Source organism: Carassius gibelio, chromosome A6 (genome assembly GCF_023724105.1).
Source record: "Carassius gibelio isolate Cgi1373 ecotype wild population from Czech Republic chromosome A6, carGib1.2-hapl.c, whole genome shotgun sequence".
NCBI lineage: Eukaryota > Metazoa > Chordata > Actinopteri > Cypriniformes > Cyprinidae > Carassius > Carassius gibelio.
The window spans coordinates 23,006,597-23,024,119 of record NC_068376.1 but is presented as its reverse complement, the minus strand read 5'-3'; the positions used below and the strand labels follow the sequence as shown (position 1 = coordinate 23,024,119).

The 17,523-nt window shown below is 36.2% G+C and overlaps 1 protein-coding gene across 2 annotated transcripts; it reads left to right on the top strand.

Annotated features, from left to right (window-relative positions):
* The first annotated feature begins 7,076 nt into the window (after nt 1-7,076).
* Nucleotides 7,077-17,133, top strand: LOC128015749 (ATP-dependent 6-phosphofructokinase, muscle type). 2 transcript variants are annotated; one of them, XM_052599843.1, is made up of 23 exons: nt 7,077-7,330; nt 7,537-7,632; nt 8,053-8,148; nt 9,801-9,874; nt 10,108-10,185; nt 11,082-11,271; nt 12,044-12,209; nt 12,293-12,337; nt 12,671-12,779; nt 12,896-12,991; nt 13,066-13,158; nt 13,256-13,381; nt 13,544-13,608; nt 13,691-13,754; nt 13,878-14,024; nt 14,112-14,182; nt 14,703-14,790; nt 14,889-15,041; nt 15,133-15,297; nt 15,384-15,445; nt 15,594-15,705; nt 15,826-15,925; nt 16,685-17,133. In XM_052599843.1, exons 1-23 carry the CDS (start codon nt 7,303-7,305, stop codon nt 16,780-16,782), a joined length of 2,322 nt encoding a protein of 773 aa, XP_052455803.1. In that variant the 5' UTR covers nt 7,077-7,302; the 3' UTR covers nt 16,783-17,133. The 2 variants fall into 2 exon arrangements, with proteins under 2 accessions (XP_052455803.1, XP_052455802.1); XM_052599842.1 differs by having other exon boundaries at nt 7,096-7,330; nt 9,801-9,919.
* The last annotated feature ends 390 nt before the right edge of the window (nt 17,134-17,523 follow it).

Sequence of the window (17,523 nt, the reverse complement as noted above, 5' to 3'; positions counted from 1 at the left end):
AAAAAGAGACTCAAGGGATGGTTAGGATTTATGGTTCAGTAGCTGAACTCACGATCAGATAATTCAAAAGTTAATCGCTTTCCATAACTCTCTTGCACATAATCTTGCTCATCTTTTATCAATGACAACACCAAATACCAGAATAAACTGCATCTCATGCTATTGCATCCTCACGCACTGCTTGTTTATGAGAAGAAATTATGCCCATTAAAAAGTTTGCTTTCCATCATGAAACAGCAGCAGTTTGGTGAACAGTTTTTGTACGCTTTTGTAGACAGTGCAGCACTGAGCCTTTAGAAAAGTTATGGGGATCAGGCATGCAACAAACATTTACAAAGACATCCAAAATTGTGCTGTGTTATTTTATTTAAATATTTGCATTTAGAACAAACCAATAACTAGAATGTTAGAGGAATATTAATATAGCCCTGCCTTGTTTGTAATTCCCACTTGCATGTTAGAGTGAATAACAGTTTATTTCAGGATCCTCCATTATGTATTGCATAAAACTGAGCATTGCATTTTAAACCTGGTCTATTATAACATATGCATTTAGACTATTCTTTAAAGTTTGGCTCAGATAAAAATCTTTATTGTTTTTGAAAGTAGATTGTTATGCTCACCAATGTTGTGTTTATTTGATCAAAAATACAGTAAACACTGTTTTTTTTTTCAGCAGCCATTACTCCATGCTACAGTGTCATGATCCTTGAGAAATCATTTTAATATGCTGATTTGTTGCTCAAGAAACTTGTCTTATTATTATCATTGTTGATAGCTCGGCTGCTGAAAATTTTGCGGAAACTGATACATTTTTGCTGAAAAGGAAGTACAAAAGAACAGCATTTGTTTGAAACAGAAATGCATCCTTGCTGAATGAACGTATTTCTTTCTTTCAAATAAATATGTTCTTATATTTATTTTTGGATTAAGTAAACTTTTGCATTTTAGGTTATTATATTGAAAAAAAAAAGTGTGACAATAGGTTGACTTCTGCTGCAGTATTGTCATTTACTCCCTTGGGGGTGCAGACCACATTTTAAAACCCCTTAATTAGTCAGGTCTTACATGGAGAGGTCTTCAACTGAATTCTTTTTGATAGTTTTAAGGATTTTGACACTTTGTTTGATTACTTGAAGCTAATATGGCAAAGGTTTCATTTCTTGAATTTCAGAGCTTTCAATCGAATCCCATTCTTCCTGTATCCACACTTCACATGCCGTTAGATGTTCATGTTTCTACAAGTTTTACCAGTACATAAGCTTTATATGTTGCTGTTAGTCTGAGGAGAGATGTTTTTAATTAATGGTGTCAACAATCAATATCCTTACCAATATATTCAGTGTGTTATTAAAAAACCGAGTGGCACAACAGAACATCTTCACACCTTCATGCATGTTATGGTATTTGAAATATGCTTCTGAATGTGTGTCTGTCAAGTTGCAGTCAATACCCACTGGGGTGGACTGAGGCATGGGGAGTTAAAAGTATACAGCTAGCAGCCAGTTCAAGCCAGGACAGATAAGCCAATTATCTATAAGCTATAAAACAAGTTACCTTGTTTATTTGCTTCTTCAAGTTACATTTGAAATCTTTTGATGCTGAGCATGTTCATATGCATTGGCACCATGTTGTGCCTTGCCTGAACCAGTTTTCAGCAGAAGGGGCAAAAATTCTGGTTGGGATGTTACGACATGGTGAAGGATTAGCTTTTGAAAATGAATTAGGTAGTGCTCAAGCAACAAATAAATCTGGTCTTAAAGGGATAGTCCATCCATGAATGATAATGCTGTCATCATTTACACATCCTCATGTTCTTCCAAAAACTGTGTAGTGTACAAGTGTGGCAAGAGGCAGAACAACATGGTCAAAGTCCAGTTCAAAACACAGACTGTGCAAAACTGTTTTCTCATTACACAGTTATTTGAAGGAGCAGTCATTCTTTCTCTGACTAATTAATTTGTTCAAATGAACATCTGTCTTGAATATATACTTCAATCACGGTTCACAAATCAAAAAATAATGTAAATAATGCTTATGTCAATGTAAATAATTGTTCTTTTAATCATCACTTTTATCTCTCATATCAGTGTCTTATCACTCGCCATGAGCCTCATTGTACAAAGATGCTGGTGCACTGGGTTATCTGATTTTGACATTCAAGAACAAAAGACATGTAAAAAAAAAAACATACCAACCAGCATGTGATGTAATGGCTAGCACCACACTGAAACCACAGAAATGTTCTAGGCTAAATGCACGCTTGTTAGTGGCAAGATAAAAAGAACAAAGAGATGGGAAAGGAAAAAATGGAGGAGTGAGGGGATTTGTTGCTGTAACTGAACAGATCTGGTTTGCTACCACACAGTTATAGGTGTCAAACTGGGTGTGTTTGTGTGTGTGTGTGTGTGTGTGTGTGCTAGCAAGAAAGTTAACACATATCCTTATGGCCAAAGTAGCATGAATGTTTGTTAGTGTGTATGCACATGTGTCTTTGCATCTAAGAATGAGAAAGAGAATTTGAAAAACCACATGCTGATTATTATTTTTCTCCTTTCTGAGCACATAGTGTTGTCCATCTAATAGGTTTTGTTAGCGTCTTTTCAAAAACAGGTTTAACAGTGAATGTGGTGTTTATTATGCACAGTTCCTCCAGACCTGATCAATGTATCCAAGATGACTGAACGTTACTATTAACTGTATTTTTAGTATAAATGCTAAATGGATAGTTGCAATTCTGTAATCATTTCCTTACTCTCATATCTTGTCTTTTCACTCCAGTATTTTATTCCTAAACTTTTTCTACCTTTTTCCAGGTAGGCATTATCAGCCCTCCTCCAATTCCCATGTAACATTCTTCTGACAGCCCTAGACGGTGTTTCATGGGTTGGTGATCAGTACAGCTTCTGAAGCTCATCTGGCAGCCTTCAGGAGATGTTCTGTCCAGCTCTCTGAGTGAACAATGATGTCATGCAGGTAGCTGACAGCAGACATAGTGAGGTCTCACTGTGATTCATCTTACCCCTAAGAAATTTTTTGATTGAACATAAGATTTTGAACAGTTGTGTAATTTGAAGATGATCTCTAGGGTATGGAGTCCCGCACATGACATAGCAGAAAAAATAAATAAACTGTGCACAAGATTTACTAATTTGTTCCCTTGATGTACTAAAACGTGCACACATTAGTATTTGGTTCCCTTGATTTGCTAATTCATTCCCTCGATTTGCTGAAATTTTCCCTCAGTTTGCTAATTTGTGCACACAATTTACTAATTTGCTCTATCGATTTCGATCTCAATTTATAAATTGTGTGAACGATTTAACAAATGGAGGGAACAAATTGGTAAATGGTGCGCACAATTTATAAATTAAGGGAACGGAATAGTAAATAGTGCAAACGATTTAGCCTACTATTTTATGTGCGGGGCTCCATACTAGTGTGTTGTGTACATAGCTAAAAAAAAAAAAAGAAAAATTATAATTGAATTTTATTCAGCAAGGAACCACTGATGATAAATTGACAGTAAAACATTTATATATATAAAAAAAACTGTTTCAAATAAATGATATTCTCTTGATATTTCATCAAATAATCCTAAAAAATCAGTTTCCATAAAATATTTATCAGCACAACTGTTTTTAACCCAAAATCAGCATATTCAAATGTTTTCTGAAGGGTCGTATAATTTCTAAATATCCTTTCTTCAAAGTATATGCCCATTTTTAGCATCCATAATAAGGCAAAAATCATTGATCGGATCATTTAGAAAATAATGGCTAATCACTGAGCCCCAAGTATGAAAAATAATATAAATTTCTTTCATTAATAGTTTGTATTGCCAACTTATTTTAAGACATACACAGTTTCAGTATTTGAAGATTTTATACCAAGCCCCAGTGCACAAACACCCTTCATTCCATTTCCTGCACGGCCACACACACACATTCATTTTGAAATGCAGCACAAAGTGTGTGTGTGTGTGTGTGTGTGTGTTTATGCATGTGCATTCTCAAGTGTGTGCTTTAAATGTCAAGGGTGTGTAGGTTTAGCATTTCATTTAGCATACAATTAAAAACAGGAAGAGTAGGGATAAGAGAAAGATCACGAAACAAGAGAAGTTAGGAGAGGGCAAGTCACTATAATGAATGTGGGTGGTGGAGGAGGATGAGGAGGGAAAGAGGATAAACAAACATTTATTGAGAAGATAAATGGAGGAAAGCAGAGATGGTGAAAAGGCTAAAGAGAAATTAAAGATGGGGGAATGAATCAAGTGAAAATAGCAGATATGTTGAATAAATAAAGTAGCTGGAAGATGAAATAGCAATACAGTATGAGGTATACATCAGAGAGAGAGAGAGAGAGAGAGAGAGAAAGAGAAAGAAAGAAAAGACTGCAAAATGAAAGAATGGATTTTTATGGATATTTCTATAAAATTGACCACAATCCATCATTACAGAATTGTAGCACAAACAATTTAAATTAAAATAATCTTTTTTTTTTTTTGTGAATCATTATGGTGTGGATTTTATTTACTGAATATTTTGTACCCTCCCTATACAGCTGTGAGAAGATTTTAAAGTAAGTAGCATATATTTCCACCCACTGGTGAGAAATAGTATTGCAACATGTTGAACGAACACTTAGAGAGAGAGATAGAGAGAAAAGAGAAAGATACTGAATAAAACAGGAATTTTTGTCTTATCATACTGTACGTAATATGGATCTCATAATGAAGCCCTGGCCTAGTGTATGATCTTGTCTATAGTAGAGTATTTGCCTTTTTATAAATATCAATAAATAAAGTTTTTTATTTTCAATATAAACGTCCCTACTACAGTGGTTAGTTCATATTTGCACTTGCTTATATTTTCACAGGCTGCATCAAAACATCATCTGGTGATTTTATTATTGGCAGCATATATATATATATATATATATATATATATATATATATATATATATATATATATAGATAGATAGATAGATAGATAGATAGATAGATAGATAGATAGATAGATAGATAGATAGATAGATAGATAGATAGATAGATAGATAGATAGATAGATAGATAGATAGATAGATAGATTTGGGCAAGAAAAATATATTTTCATTAAATGTTATGTTTAAAAAAACAGTCCACCATAATGTTGAGGTAGACAAGGTAGACAAACAAACAAAAACACTGTACTAATCCTGTTAGTCATAAGCATGGTCTGTTTTTTACTAACCTTTACTTTATACTAGTGGCATAACTCCTGCTTTGAACCAATATATTCTACATGTGAACTCTGTTACATGCAATCCTATTACAATATTAGACTTCCTCTGCTGTGAGCCCAGATGATTTCCAAGTAAAGAGGCAAGCAGCAGTAAAATACTATTCATTCATTTGATTAAGATAAACTCAGCCGAAACAGACCAATGAACAAATGCAGATTTAAAAGACCAGAGAGTTAGAGAGAGATTTTTTTGGAAAATGCTGAAGGAGTAAATGAGTGCACAGAAAGGGAGAAAACGAGGGAAGGAGAGAGGAAAACGTGAGTAGAAACGTGAGGTCAGTTCTAATACTGATAAGAGCTTGTCATGGCCACCACACACTATCTCACTCTACTAGAAAGAATGGAGGCAGTGTTGGACAGCTGTGTGTGTGTCTGGCAGGTGTGTGTATGCGTCTGGGATGTGTTTGTATGTGTATGTCAGATTAGTTTTTCTTTGTTAGAGTTGTTCATGTGTATTCTGCGATTGTATGTACTCCTGTTCCACTGGATTCCTCACATTGGGCTGGCGGTGTTCATCTGGCAGTTCAAGCACAGGAAGATTCAGTTAGATCCAGTACACATACAGTGTTTGTTTGTTTGCATTCATATGTGTGTAAAAATGATGACCAAATGACACAGCACATTTATGTTTTGATGTCACAGTAAGCAAGCATTGCTCAAAGTGAGGTTGATATTTATAAAATGGGAGTGGCTTATTAAACCTTCTCCCAGGGCTGTTTGATTCCAGAAGTTTGGAATTTTTCAATTCCAAGAATCGGAATCTATTTACTTGATTCTTAAGAAAAAAATGGGAATTAACTTATGTTATCTTAATGGGAATGTATCTGGCAATAAACTGTCTAATGGTTTAAACGTGATAGTATGAATGGCACAATATCTTGACATTTCTTATTAAAATTAAATGGGTCTATGTAAATCTAGAAAAAAGTGTCCTTGAATTTGTAATTTAAGACAAATTTTTGTGACCGAGAAGGATTTCTATTGACATGAAACACTGTACACACTGATCTGCCATGAGATCACATCATACAATATCTCATTACAGTATCTTAAAGGATTCAAAGAAATCATACAGTATGTATAGTGGGTTTAAGTCTAATTATTTTGAAAAGCTTTTTAGAACAGCTTTTCAGAATAAGTTTTTGTAGAGAAAAGATGGCACTACATTTAATGTTGCCGGAGAGAATTATCTGGTGTTAAGGAGGTTTAACTCAGCTCTGTAAATGACTTGTTTAAAACAGGATTGGCGGATTTGTAGTGGTCAGCTTCTCTAAACCATAACAAATAATTAAGAAGTACCTGGCTGGGTATAAGCATAAACACCAGTAACACTGATTAGTCTGCTGTCCCTGATCCACAACAGCGTTCGATCAGTGGACAGTAACATACTGGAGTCTAAACATCTAACACCAATGTCATCCAACAACAAGCAGCTGTTGTACTCTGGGACACCAGAGTCATGGAGTTTAATACAGACTCTACTATAATCTCATTAAGACTCTAATCTTGTTTACTAGAAGTCTTCTTCTTTGTAAATGAAGAACCATAAGATATATTTACTATTTACTGTATTTATGTCACTGTTAATGAATAGGGTGGATAAGTTTTTACTATAATTAGAATTAAACACCATAACATCAATGAATCCATGTACATCAGGGATCCTCAAATCTGGCCCACGAGATTCCCTTTTCTTGTAGAGTTTAGCTCTAACCCTAATTAAACACACCTGAGCATGATAATCAATGTCTTCAGGATCATTAGAAAAACACAGGCAGGTGAGTTTGATCAGGGTTGGAGCTAAACTCTGAAGCATATTGGCCTTCCAGGGAAACATTTGAGGAACCCTGAAATACATGTTTTGTTAGAAAACAAAGACATGCAGTGCAAACAAAACTAGTGATTTGTTTGATGCGTTAGCCAGCTATTATATTGGTGACCTGAATCTGTGGAATTACATCACAGTAAAATTTAATCTGCAAGTGATAATGCAGCTCTGTCCATTTAAGACTTGAGCTTGATGAAAGTCCTTCATTGTTCCCTTTATAGTAAGGGTTATCTGTAATAGTTGCAGCACTAAACAACAGCAAATGCACACACTTCCTCAACATATAATCATGATACTGTGTTCATAGTGTTTTCTCAGAAATCTCAGATATAAGTGTGCTATAAATGGTTGAGTCATGCTAGAGCTTTGTTGATTATTCTAGGATGAAGAAGTAAATTGATCTTTTTCAATGCCCTTTTGTTATAGATGGAAAGCCCACTTCTACAAACTATTTAGACGGAACCCTGAACAACCTCAGCTGTTCCAGCACCATACACAATGACTGCAAGTGTGTGTGCATACGTGAGTATTTTTTTGCATTGCATACTCACAGTATGCTCTATGGGAAAAGATAGCGTAAAGGTCATGTTGGTGTATTCATTTCCAGCCATGACTGTATGCCTTTGTTTGTCCATGTAAGTGTTTTGTGATTGTATCTGGTTTTGTTTGTGCATGAAGATCACATGACATGGGATCAAAGTGACTGTAAATGCAGTGTCTATGTGTGTTTGTTTTAGTCAGAACACTAGCAGCGTGTGGTGCCACTCCAGATAATTTTATATTTGTTTGAAGGGGGTGGATCATATCTGTGACACTGCATGCCAGGGTAGAGGGAGTTCATACTGTCACGTTCCCACTCCACTTTCTTAGTCAGTCTCTTTCAGCGGTCTGATAGAGAAAAGTGTTCACAGTTGACTTCAAAATTTCCCTTGTCTTCCCCAGGCCATCTCAATATGCAACGTTCAGCACCTGTGGACCCCACAAAGATGGGCGTTGGAAAGGCCATCGCTGTCCTCACCTCTGGAGGAGATGCACAAGGTTAGGTTTGTGTGGGCCTTTATAGAGACCAACTCCGTGGAAGTACAGGGCTTTAAACAGTTTTGGGGTGCACTCTTTGTTTATCTCTACATCCTAATTTCTAATACTGAAACTAAAATGTCTTGTGCCTTAAAACATAACTTTTCCATATTTTTGCGATATGGCAACTGTATAAAACAAAACAAATAATCTACCATCGGTCTAATAATGTCAAAAGATGATTGGGTTTTTACGTTTCTGTGTATGAACAGTACTATTCAGAAATTTGGGGTTGGTAACATTGTTTAATGTGCAGTGTTACAAGATCCTTCAGGAATCATTCTGATATGCCTATTTGTTTCTCAAGTAACATTTTACCATTATCAGTTGAGAATTTTTTTCTCTGGAAACTCACATCCCCCCCCCCCAGCCTCCCAAGGTTTTTTTTTTTTTGTTGTTGAATAGAAAGGTCAAAAGAACAGCATTTATTTGAAATTGAAATATTTTGTAATGTCTTTACTGGCACTTTGATCAATTGAATATGTCCTTGTTGAATACAAATATTCACTTTTTTAAAAAATAATTACTGAGCCAAAATGAATTTGAAGTATAAACACTATAACAAATTCCATATGAAAACGTTTGATACAAATTTTCTTAATGCATTTGTTCATGTATTCTAAATTCTTCAATTTGTTTTCTTCCTCCTCATTGTTGTGTAAATTTGGACTGTCCGCTTTTGTTATATGGAATTCTGCAAAGCATATCTTGTTTCACAATATGAAGGAACATGAGTCTAGAATGACATGAGTGTGAAGTGTTGGAAGAACTATACCTTTGAAATTGGGTTTCGATTTTGTGGAGTGAGAAAAATATCAGTATTTGTCATATTAGTAAGGTTTTTACCTGTATTATCAAGAGTGATATGCAGTTTCCTCTTTGGCATTAAAATGCAAGGCATAAAGTCAAATGTGTGTGTGGTATTGAATTTGGCCGTAACTTGATAGATGATCATTTAAAGTGGTTTTGTTGGTTGCTTGATTACCTGATTGAACTTCCACCTCCTCATTTACAACATGAATTGTACATTAGAAAGGTCATGAGAAGTGCAAAAGCTTTCACACTGACCTTTTTATTCAACCTTTAGCAATTGGAAAAAAAAACTGACCTTTAACCTTATCTGGTACCAGCTGGAGAATAAGTCAAATAACTGAGTAATGGCAACTAGTAGTAGAAGAACCTTAACTATGTTCGCCCTATCATTCCCTCTCCCTCTCACTCAATTCCTCCCTATGATCTCTGTCTCTCTCTTTGTCTGAGGGGTGTTATATTTAGCCGGTGACCTTTGGGAAAATGTGGTTGCTTTAGAGAGCTGGGCAATGAAGCTTGCCTGTTGTCCTCTCTGGTTCAGTCTTTTAAATGAAACACTGGGACTTAACCACCATGTGTGTTTGTGTGACCAGATGACAAGATCACAGGTTTAGAATAGATTTTTTTTAATTACACACTTTCCAGTTAATTAGTAGTTCGCTTGATACATTTCATGAACAGTCACCAAATCTTAATTAAATGTAATGCTTGTGACAAGTTAAAGACAACCTTAGACCTCTTAGTTCTGGAATAAATGAATATAAATGTGCAATAATTATAATTCTTTAATGATTATATCTCAGGTATGAATGCTGCTGTCCGAGCCACGGTGAGAGTTGGGATCTACACCGGTGCGAAAGTCTATTTTGTACATGAGGTCCGTACATCGAAGCACATACACATAAGAAATAAAGAATTAAAGGTGAAAGACTGCTATTCGCTGCACACAGAAATTGAGAATTTGTCATTCTAAATTACCGCTATTAGGCAGGAGAAATTCACTTTCTAATTCACTCAGCTCTTGCTTATTTTTAAATCCACTCATTATTTAAAATGTTACGTGTGCATGTGCATTCAATTATGCATCCTCCAATCTTTTTGTGCATCTAGGGTTATCAGGGCCTAGTCGATGGAGGAGATAACATCGGACAAGCAACTTGGGAGAGCGTGTCAATGATGCTGCAGCTGGTAATAAACTCATCATCGTCATCAGCTTTTTACTGGGTCACGAAGGAGTTGTTTTACAACAGTTTACTCATGCACTGAATCGTTTGCAGCAATTTCTAGCACCATAATGGAATACTTTATAAGACAAAAATAGTGCTGGATGAGGTCAAATTTCGCAAATGTCCAATATCATTCGTGCAGCTATTAAGCAGCTCTTTATTGCTTGTGAACATTCAGCACACTCTGTACTGCAGGTAAAGACAATTTCTATCCATATATCCAAAACTGTATCACGATATGAGAACACTTTTTGATGGGAGGCCCGTGTTCCAGTACTTTTGAGAAATTAGAAATCCTGCTTTCAACAAACCTTTTTGGACATTGTATCATCACATCAACATAATCCATAACTGTAACTAAGGGAGGAGTTCATCAGGTTATTTGTGTATATAAGTGATTATGTTGCATGGTATAACCTCTATGGTTTAGTACAAAATGCCAGAGTTCACCCAGAGACCTGCTTGAGACTTAGGGTAATGTTACACACACACACACACACACACACACACATACTCGCGTACATACTGCTGCCAACACCACAAATTCTAAGTGAGTAATCACACGAGGTGCAGACATCATGACAATGCTTTTTGGCTGATGGCACCACATGAGCATGGGCAGTCTCAAACCCTTGCTAACCAGCCAAACCTTAACCACTGGTCTAGCACAGTTGCCAGAGAGCAGTGTGAGTCTAAATTATCCCTCTAATATTATCTCAACACATCTCAACTACACTAACCATCCACCGCACTTTAGTATATTCCTTGGCCAACATCTTAAGTTATTTTAATGTTTGGCATTTTTGCTGAAGTGTTTGTTTCCTATTATTTTTCTGTTTTATCCGATTCTTTTGTCAGGGTGGCACAGTCATTGGCAGTGCCCGGTGTCAGGACTTCCGCTCTAAAGAGGGTAGAGCTAAAGCAGCATGTAACCTGGTGAAGTTGGGCATCACTAATCTGTGTGTTATTGGTGGAGATGGGAGCCTGACAGGCGCCAATGAGTTTCGCAATGAGTGGAGTGAGCTGCTCCAAATCTTGCTGAAAGCAGGTAGGACCATATCACATGGTAATCATTATCGGTCTGTCAGGGTTTTTCACTTTATTTACTTTTATTCAGAATGGATGTATTAAAACAATCAAAATGGACAGTTAAGTCAATAAAGGGGTAGTTGTGAGATTATGGCTAGACAGTCGGACTTGTAACCCAAAGGTCGTGGGTTTGAGTCTCAGGTCCGGCGGGGATTGTAGGTGGTGGGACTGAATGTCCAGTGCCCTCTTACACCCTCAATACCACAACTGAGGTGAGACCCTTGAGAAAGACACCGAACCCCAAACTGCTCCCCCAGCACTGCAGCATTGGCTGTCCACTGCTCCGGGGTGTGTGTGTGTGTGTGTGTGAATGTGTTTGTTCACTACTCCGTTCGGTGTGTGTGCGCACTTGGTTACAGTTTTTTTCAAATGAATGCTGTTGTCTTAAACCATTCAACAAACTTCCCTGAAAAACATGTATCAAAGTTATTAAGCAGCACAACTCTTTTAAAAATAAGAATAACAACACTGAAAATAAATAAGCACCAAAACAGGTAATGATTTCTGTGAGTAATGGAGTAATGGCTGAAGAAAATAATTAAGCTTTGCCATTAATATAATAAATTGCATTTTAAAATATATTAAAATAGAAAACACTTAATTTAAATTGTAATTTAAATGTAAAATGCAATATTACACAATTACAGTTTTTACCTGATGAGAAGATTCAGTGTGTCAATTTTTCTTAGATATATAGAGAGAGGCACGTGTCTGTGTGTCTTTGCTCATAGGTAAAATCACAGCAGAGGAGGCTAAACGTTCATCTCATCTGAACATTGTTGGGATGGTGGGATCCATCGACAATGATTTCTGTGGCACAGACATGACCATTGGCACTGATTCAGCTCTGCACAGGATCATGGAAGTAGTGGATGCTATCACAACAACAGCAACGAGGTACATACATGCATGCATACTACACAGTTGGATACTGAACTTGACAACACATTGATTTGTCTGTTCTTATCTCACCTTTGCAGTCATCAAAGAGTATTCATTCTGGAAGTTATGGGGAGGCATTGTGGGTATGTTGCAGTATGGATGCATATGTCATTTTGTTATTGTATGTTCGCATATTGTGGGGGGGATATTGTTTATTTAAACTTTTACATTTTAATTTTAGTAATTTTGTTATTTGTCATTATTTATTTTATTAGTTGTAGTTATTTTAGTACATCAAGTTATACTAAGTGAAATTATTTCAGTTAACATTTATTTTGTTTCTAGCATATTCTTATTATTTAAATTTGAGTTGAAAATGGGTTAGTTCTATAATTACCCTGGTTATCACAATGCAGTGTTTCTCTTATGTTCTGCCTCTAACACAAGAGAGTGTGTGTGTGTGTGTGTGTATTTAGATATTTGGCCTTAGTCACTGCCCTGGCGTGTGGCGCTGACTGGGTTTTTATTCCTGAAATGCCTCCAGCTGAAGGATGGGAGGAACATCTGTGCAGGAGACTTACCCATGTAAGATCTATACACATTATGACTGCCTTTTTTTTTTTTTTTTTTTTTTTTTTTTATCATCATAATCAACGTCATCATATTCTTTCTAATGTCATTATGCTGTCTTCATTGTGCAGCAAAGAAGCATTGGCAATCGTCTGAATATCATCATTTTGGCAGAAGGTGCTCTGGATCGCCATGGCAAACACATCACCTGTGATATTATCATGAACGTACGCATTGGGATTTTTCTTTATCAGCTAGTACATAACATTACATGGCTAATTCTTCACATTTCTTTGTTTAGCTGATCACTAAGAAGCTGAGCTTTGACACACGCGCCACTATTTTGGGTCATGTGCAGAGAGGAGGAACACCTTCCGCCTTTGACAGAATCTTGGTTTGATTAGAATTCCGATTTTGAAAGTAGTTTTTGTTTATTTGATGCATCTGTAACATGCTGCCAACAGGTCTTCCCCTGTCTGTCTTGTTTTCAGGGCAGTAGGATGGGGGTGGAGGCTGTGATGGCGTTGCTTGAGGCCACTCCTGACACCCCTGCATGTGTGGTCAGTCTGTCTGGAAACATGGCTGTTCGACTGCCTCTTATGGAGTGTGTGCACCTGGTGAGCAGGCACAGACACATCCTGCCTTGGTTTCAATGTGGTATTTCAACAAACTGCTGTCTTCCCAAATCAGATATGTACAGTTAATGTTTGCTTGTTTTTCAAAATGTACACTTATGTGATTTAATTTGTAATACATAGTCTTATTCACTTTTTTTTTAGACAAAGGAAGTAACCAAAGCTATGGAAGAGGGCAGATTTGAGGAAGCCATTAAGCTAAGGGGAAAGTGAGCTCTTTATCTTGTATATTTTCTTTTTTGTTTAACAAAAACTGATCTTGTGATTTGATCTGTTGTTTCTCTTCTGCAGGAGTTTTGAGCACAATTGGAACACGTATAAACTCTTGGCCCATGTGACCGCCCCAGACGTGAAGGTGTGTACCAAGCATCATTTTATCGTGTAGTTTATCACTTTTGTTAGGCTTTACTCCATGTATTTTTATATATTTATTTATTGTGCTTTAAGATCTTCCTCCCATCTTTCATTCTTTCTTTAGAGTAATATAAACATAGCTATCATGAACGTTGGAGCTCCATGTGCAGGAATGAATGCAGCAGTCCGTTCAGCCGTCAGGATCGGTATCCTTCAAGGACACAACATGCTAGCTGTACATGACGGCTTTGATGGACTTGCACACGGAACTGTAAAGTATTTAACATACACGAGGAATCCATGAGTAAATATGTAGAAATTCGTCAATTCAATTTCAACTGTCTCCTGCTTTTCACAGATTGAACCAATGACATGGGGCTATGTTGGAGGCTGGACAGGCAAAGGTGGTTCTAATTTAGGAACCAAGAGGTACAACAGAACTGTTCATTTACTGAAATTGATTAATTTTATATCTCTTAGTGCTTCAATATTCCAAATCAACTATTAGTAAGGGATTTTCTTAAGAATTTTTTTTTATTCAGCAACGATGCATTTACAAAAGTAACAGTAAAAGACATTTATAATGTGAACATTTTTTAATTTCTAACATGCTATTCTTTAGAAATTTGGTTCATCAAAAAGTTTTCTTTTCATTGATAAAAATGTTAAATATGTGTGGTGTTTTTTTTTTAAAAGCACCAAATCAGCATAGTAAAATATTTTCTGAGGGATCATATGATACTGAAGACTGGAATAATATCTGCTGAATAATGTCACCCTGAATAAATTACGTTTTAAAATATATTAAAATAGAAAACATTTATTTTCAATTGCAATAATATTTACTGTATATTTGATCGAGTAAATGCAGCTCTGGTGAACAAAAAATCCTTTGGATGTTAGTGTATGAGGTCCAGCATTTAGTTGTTGTTTTTGTTTCTCCCCGGAGGTCACTGCCAACTAGTATGATTGAAGAGATCAGTCTGAACATAACCAAGTTTAACATTCACGCCCTGGTTATCATTGGAGGGTTTGAGGTGATAAAATTTCAAATATTACTTCCAATATGAATAAAAGGTGTTTTTATTTATTTTACCTCACCTTTCTGTTCTCTCTCTCTCTCACACTCATTTAGGCCTTTGTTGGAGGTTTGGAATTAGTGACTGCCAGAGAAAAATATGAGGAATTGTGTATTCCCCTGGTTGTTATTCCAGCTACTGTGTCTAATAACATTCCTGGATCAGACTTCAGCATCGGTGCTGATACTGCTCTCAATACTATCACAACTGTGAGAAACCACATATTATAAAAATGAATATACAGTTCACAGATGTGTAAGTCCCCAACTATAAATGTAAGCATCTGTTTTGTGTCTTTAGACATGCGATAGAATCAAGCAATCCGCAGCTGGGACAAAGCGCAGGGTTTTCCTCATTGAAACGATGGGGGGATATTGTGGATATCTGGCAACTATGGGAGGACTGGCTGCGGGGGCTGATGCTGCTTATATCTATGAAGAACGATTTGGCATTCGCGACCTGGAGGTACATCATGCTTGGTTTAGTTGATGTTTGGTTGAATGCATCTCATTTCATTTTTTTTAACCATTAAATGTCTGGTTGGGAGGTAGACAAACGTGGAGCACTTATTGGAGAAAATGAAGACCACGGTAAAAAGAGGCCTCATCCTTAGGTTGGTCACTCTGTCACACAATCTGTTTCTGCATTTTTTCACTCTCTGTTTCATTCAGTCAACTTCTCCAGTAATCTAGACAAATGACTCTGGTCTTATTTTATTCTTGCACCAGCGTTCTAAATAACATCAAACTGTTTTCCCTCAGGAATGAGAAATGTAATGCAAACTACACCACAGATTTTCTCTTCAGCTTGTACTCCGAAGAGGGCAAGGGAGTTTTTGACTGCCGCAAGAATGTGCTTGGGCACATGCAGCAGGTCTGTGTTTACAACATTGATGGTATTTTTTGTTTTAACATCATAACTGAGCTGAGATATCCCTTGTCATGATCACTGGGGCCTGGGCTCAATTATTCATTTTTCTCATGGTATTTTCAGGGTGGAACCCCTACACCTTTTGATAGGACCTTTGGCACAAAGATGGGTGCAAAAGCAGTGTTGTGGTTGACTGATAAACTGAAGGAGTGTTACAGACATGGTGAGTGAACAGTCATTTCAATGAGTGCATGGCTGAGGAAAATAATTTTAACCAGATCACTTGCCTTTTATTTGGCTCTTTACATCAATGTATAAATCCTGACCAGGATGTGTCTGGGGGGAAAAGGGGACGTATGGTCACCCTAGTTTTATTTATATAGAAAATTCTAAAGGGTTCATAAAATTTAAAGCAGAACTGTGTGTGTATATATAATAAATGGTGACAGTCAACTTTAGGAAGTCAAACTAAATATGTAAATTATGTTTTAGCATTCAAGCTGTCTTTTGTATTAATTTTATGAACAATTTTGCAAAAATGACAAAATTATGTTTCATGTGTGAATAACCAAAAATTAAACACACTTTAAAAAATAACACCACTACTACGAATTGAAAAATATTTCAATAAATAATGAAAAAAATGTACATGCTTTACTATGAAAAACTGAATATCAGTTTCACAATTAAGGCTTGTCTGTGTTTGATGGTAAGTCAAGAAGTAAAAGAGGCCAAAATCATCATTTTAAGAGTGGGATGATGAGATTGAATGTGTTTTAACTAGCTACTTTATGCCAGGTTCATTTTATCTTAGGAAATAGTGTAACATAATAAATCTCACAACCTTTAGTGCATATAAAAGCAATGGAACACGCAAGTGGAAAATGCATTTACATATGAACCTGACCTGTTTGTGTGAATAATCTTCTATTTTTATCTTTCCATAAATGTCTTCATTTCATTCATATCATCATATGAGCAGGACGTATCTTTGCTAACACGCCGGACTCTGCCTGTGTTCTGGGAATGAAGAAGAGAGCCATGGTATTCCAGCCTCTCTCTGATCTCAAAGAGATCTAAAACTACTAGATTTCGGATTTTGGATCATGTCTGGACTAAACTGTACTATTGTTTGAAAATGAATAAAACTGACTAAATGCAACCTGTATATTAAAGACGTTTTCAATGAACATAGAAAATATTGAAAAGATATTTGAAGATTCATATTAATATCAATTTCGGGAGAAAACGACACTGTGTTTTGGTTTTGTTTTAAAGGGCCAACAAATTACTTCATTTAAATTGAGCAAAGTTCCAAAGTGCTCAGTTTTTCTTATGGTAAGATACGACCAAAAAAACAAACAAACCAAAAAGAAAAACATTGTATTCTTGCATTATTAAAATAAAACCTCAAATATACCAATCCTACCACACTTCTTAGTTTTCCTTTTGTTTTCTTCACAAGAGCGCCGTCATGTGGCGAAAAGGTTCTCACCCTAGTAACAGTAATTCGCTTTTAGTATAACTGCTGTATTGAGTCAATGCTATAAATAGTCATCTTAACCATAATAAATACAAGCTTCTTATCAAATGCTATAGATTTGAATATTTTAAGCGCGTTGCATTTGGCTTGAGGGGAAAGTTACAAATTAAGACGCAAAAACATAGGCCTACAAAAATTGAACTGGAAGAGGTAAAGTGACCACATTATTCTGTGTAGTGATCAATGTGCTGTGTCTCAAATCCTAGTGCGCTGCCTATCTAGACAGCACGTTTTTTTAAAAAAAAATGTTTTAGGAAATGACATACACGTGCAAAAGT

Coding starts and splice junctions, on each gene's coding strand:
- LOC128015749 (XM_052599842.1), top strand. CDS start 7,303: ATGAAAGTCCTTCATTGTTCCCTTTATA. Junction 12,992..13,065: donor CCTGTGATATTATCATGAAC/GTACGCATTGGG, acceptor TTCTTTGTTTAG/CTGATCACTAAGAAGCTGAG. Junction 15,926..16,684: donor GAAGGAGTGTTACAGACATG/GTGAGTGAACAG, acceptor TCATATGAGCAG/GACGTATCTTTGCTAACACG.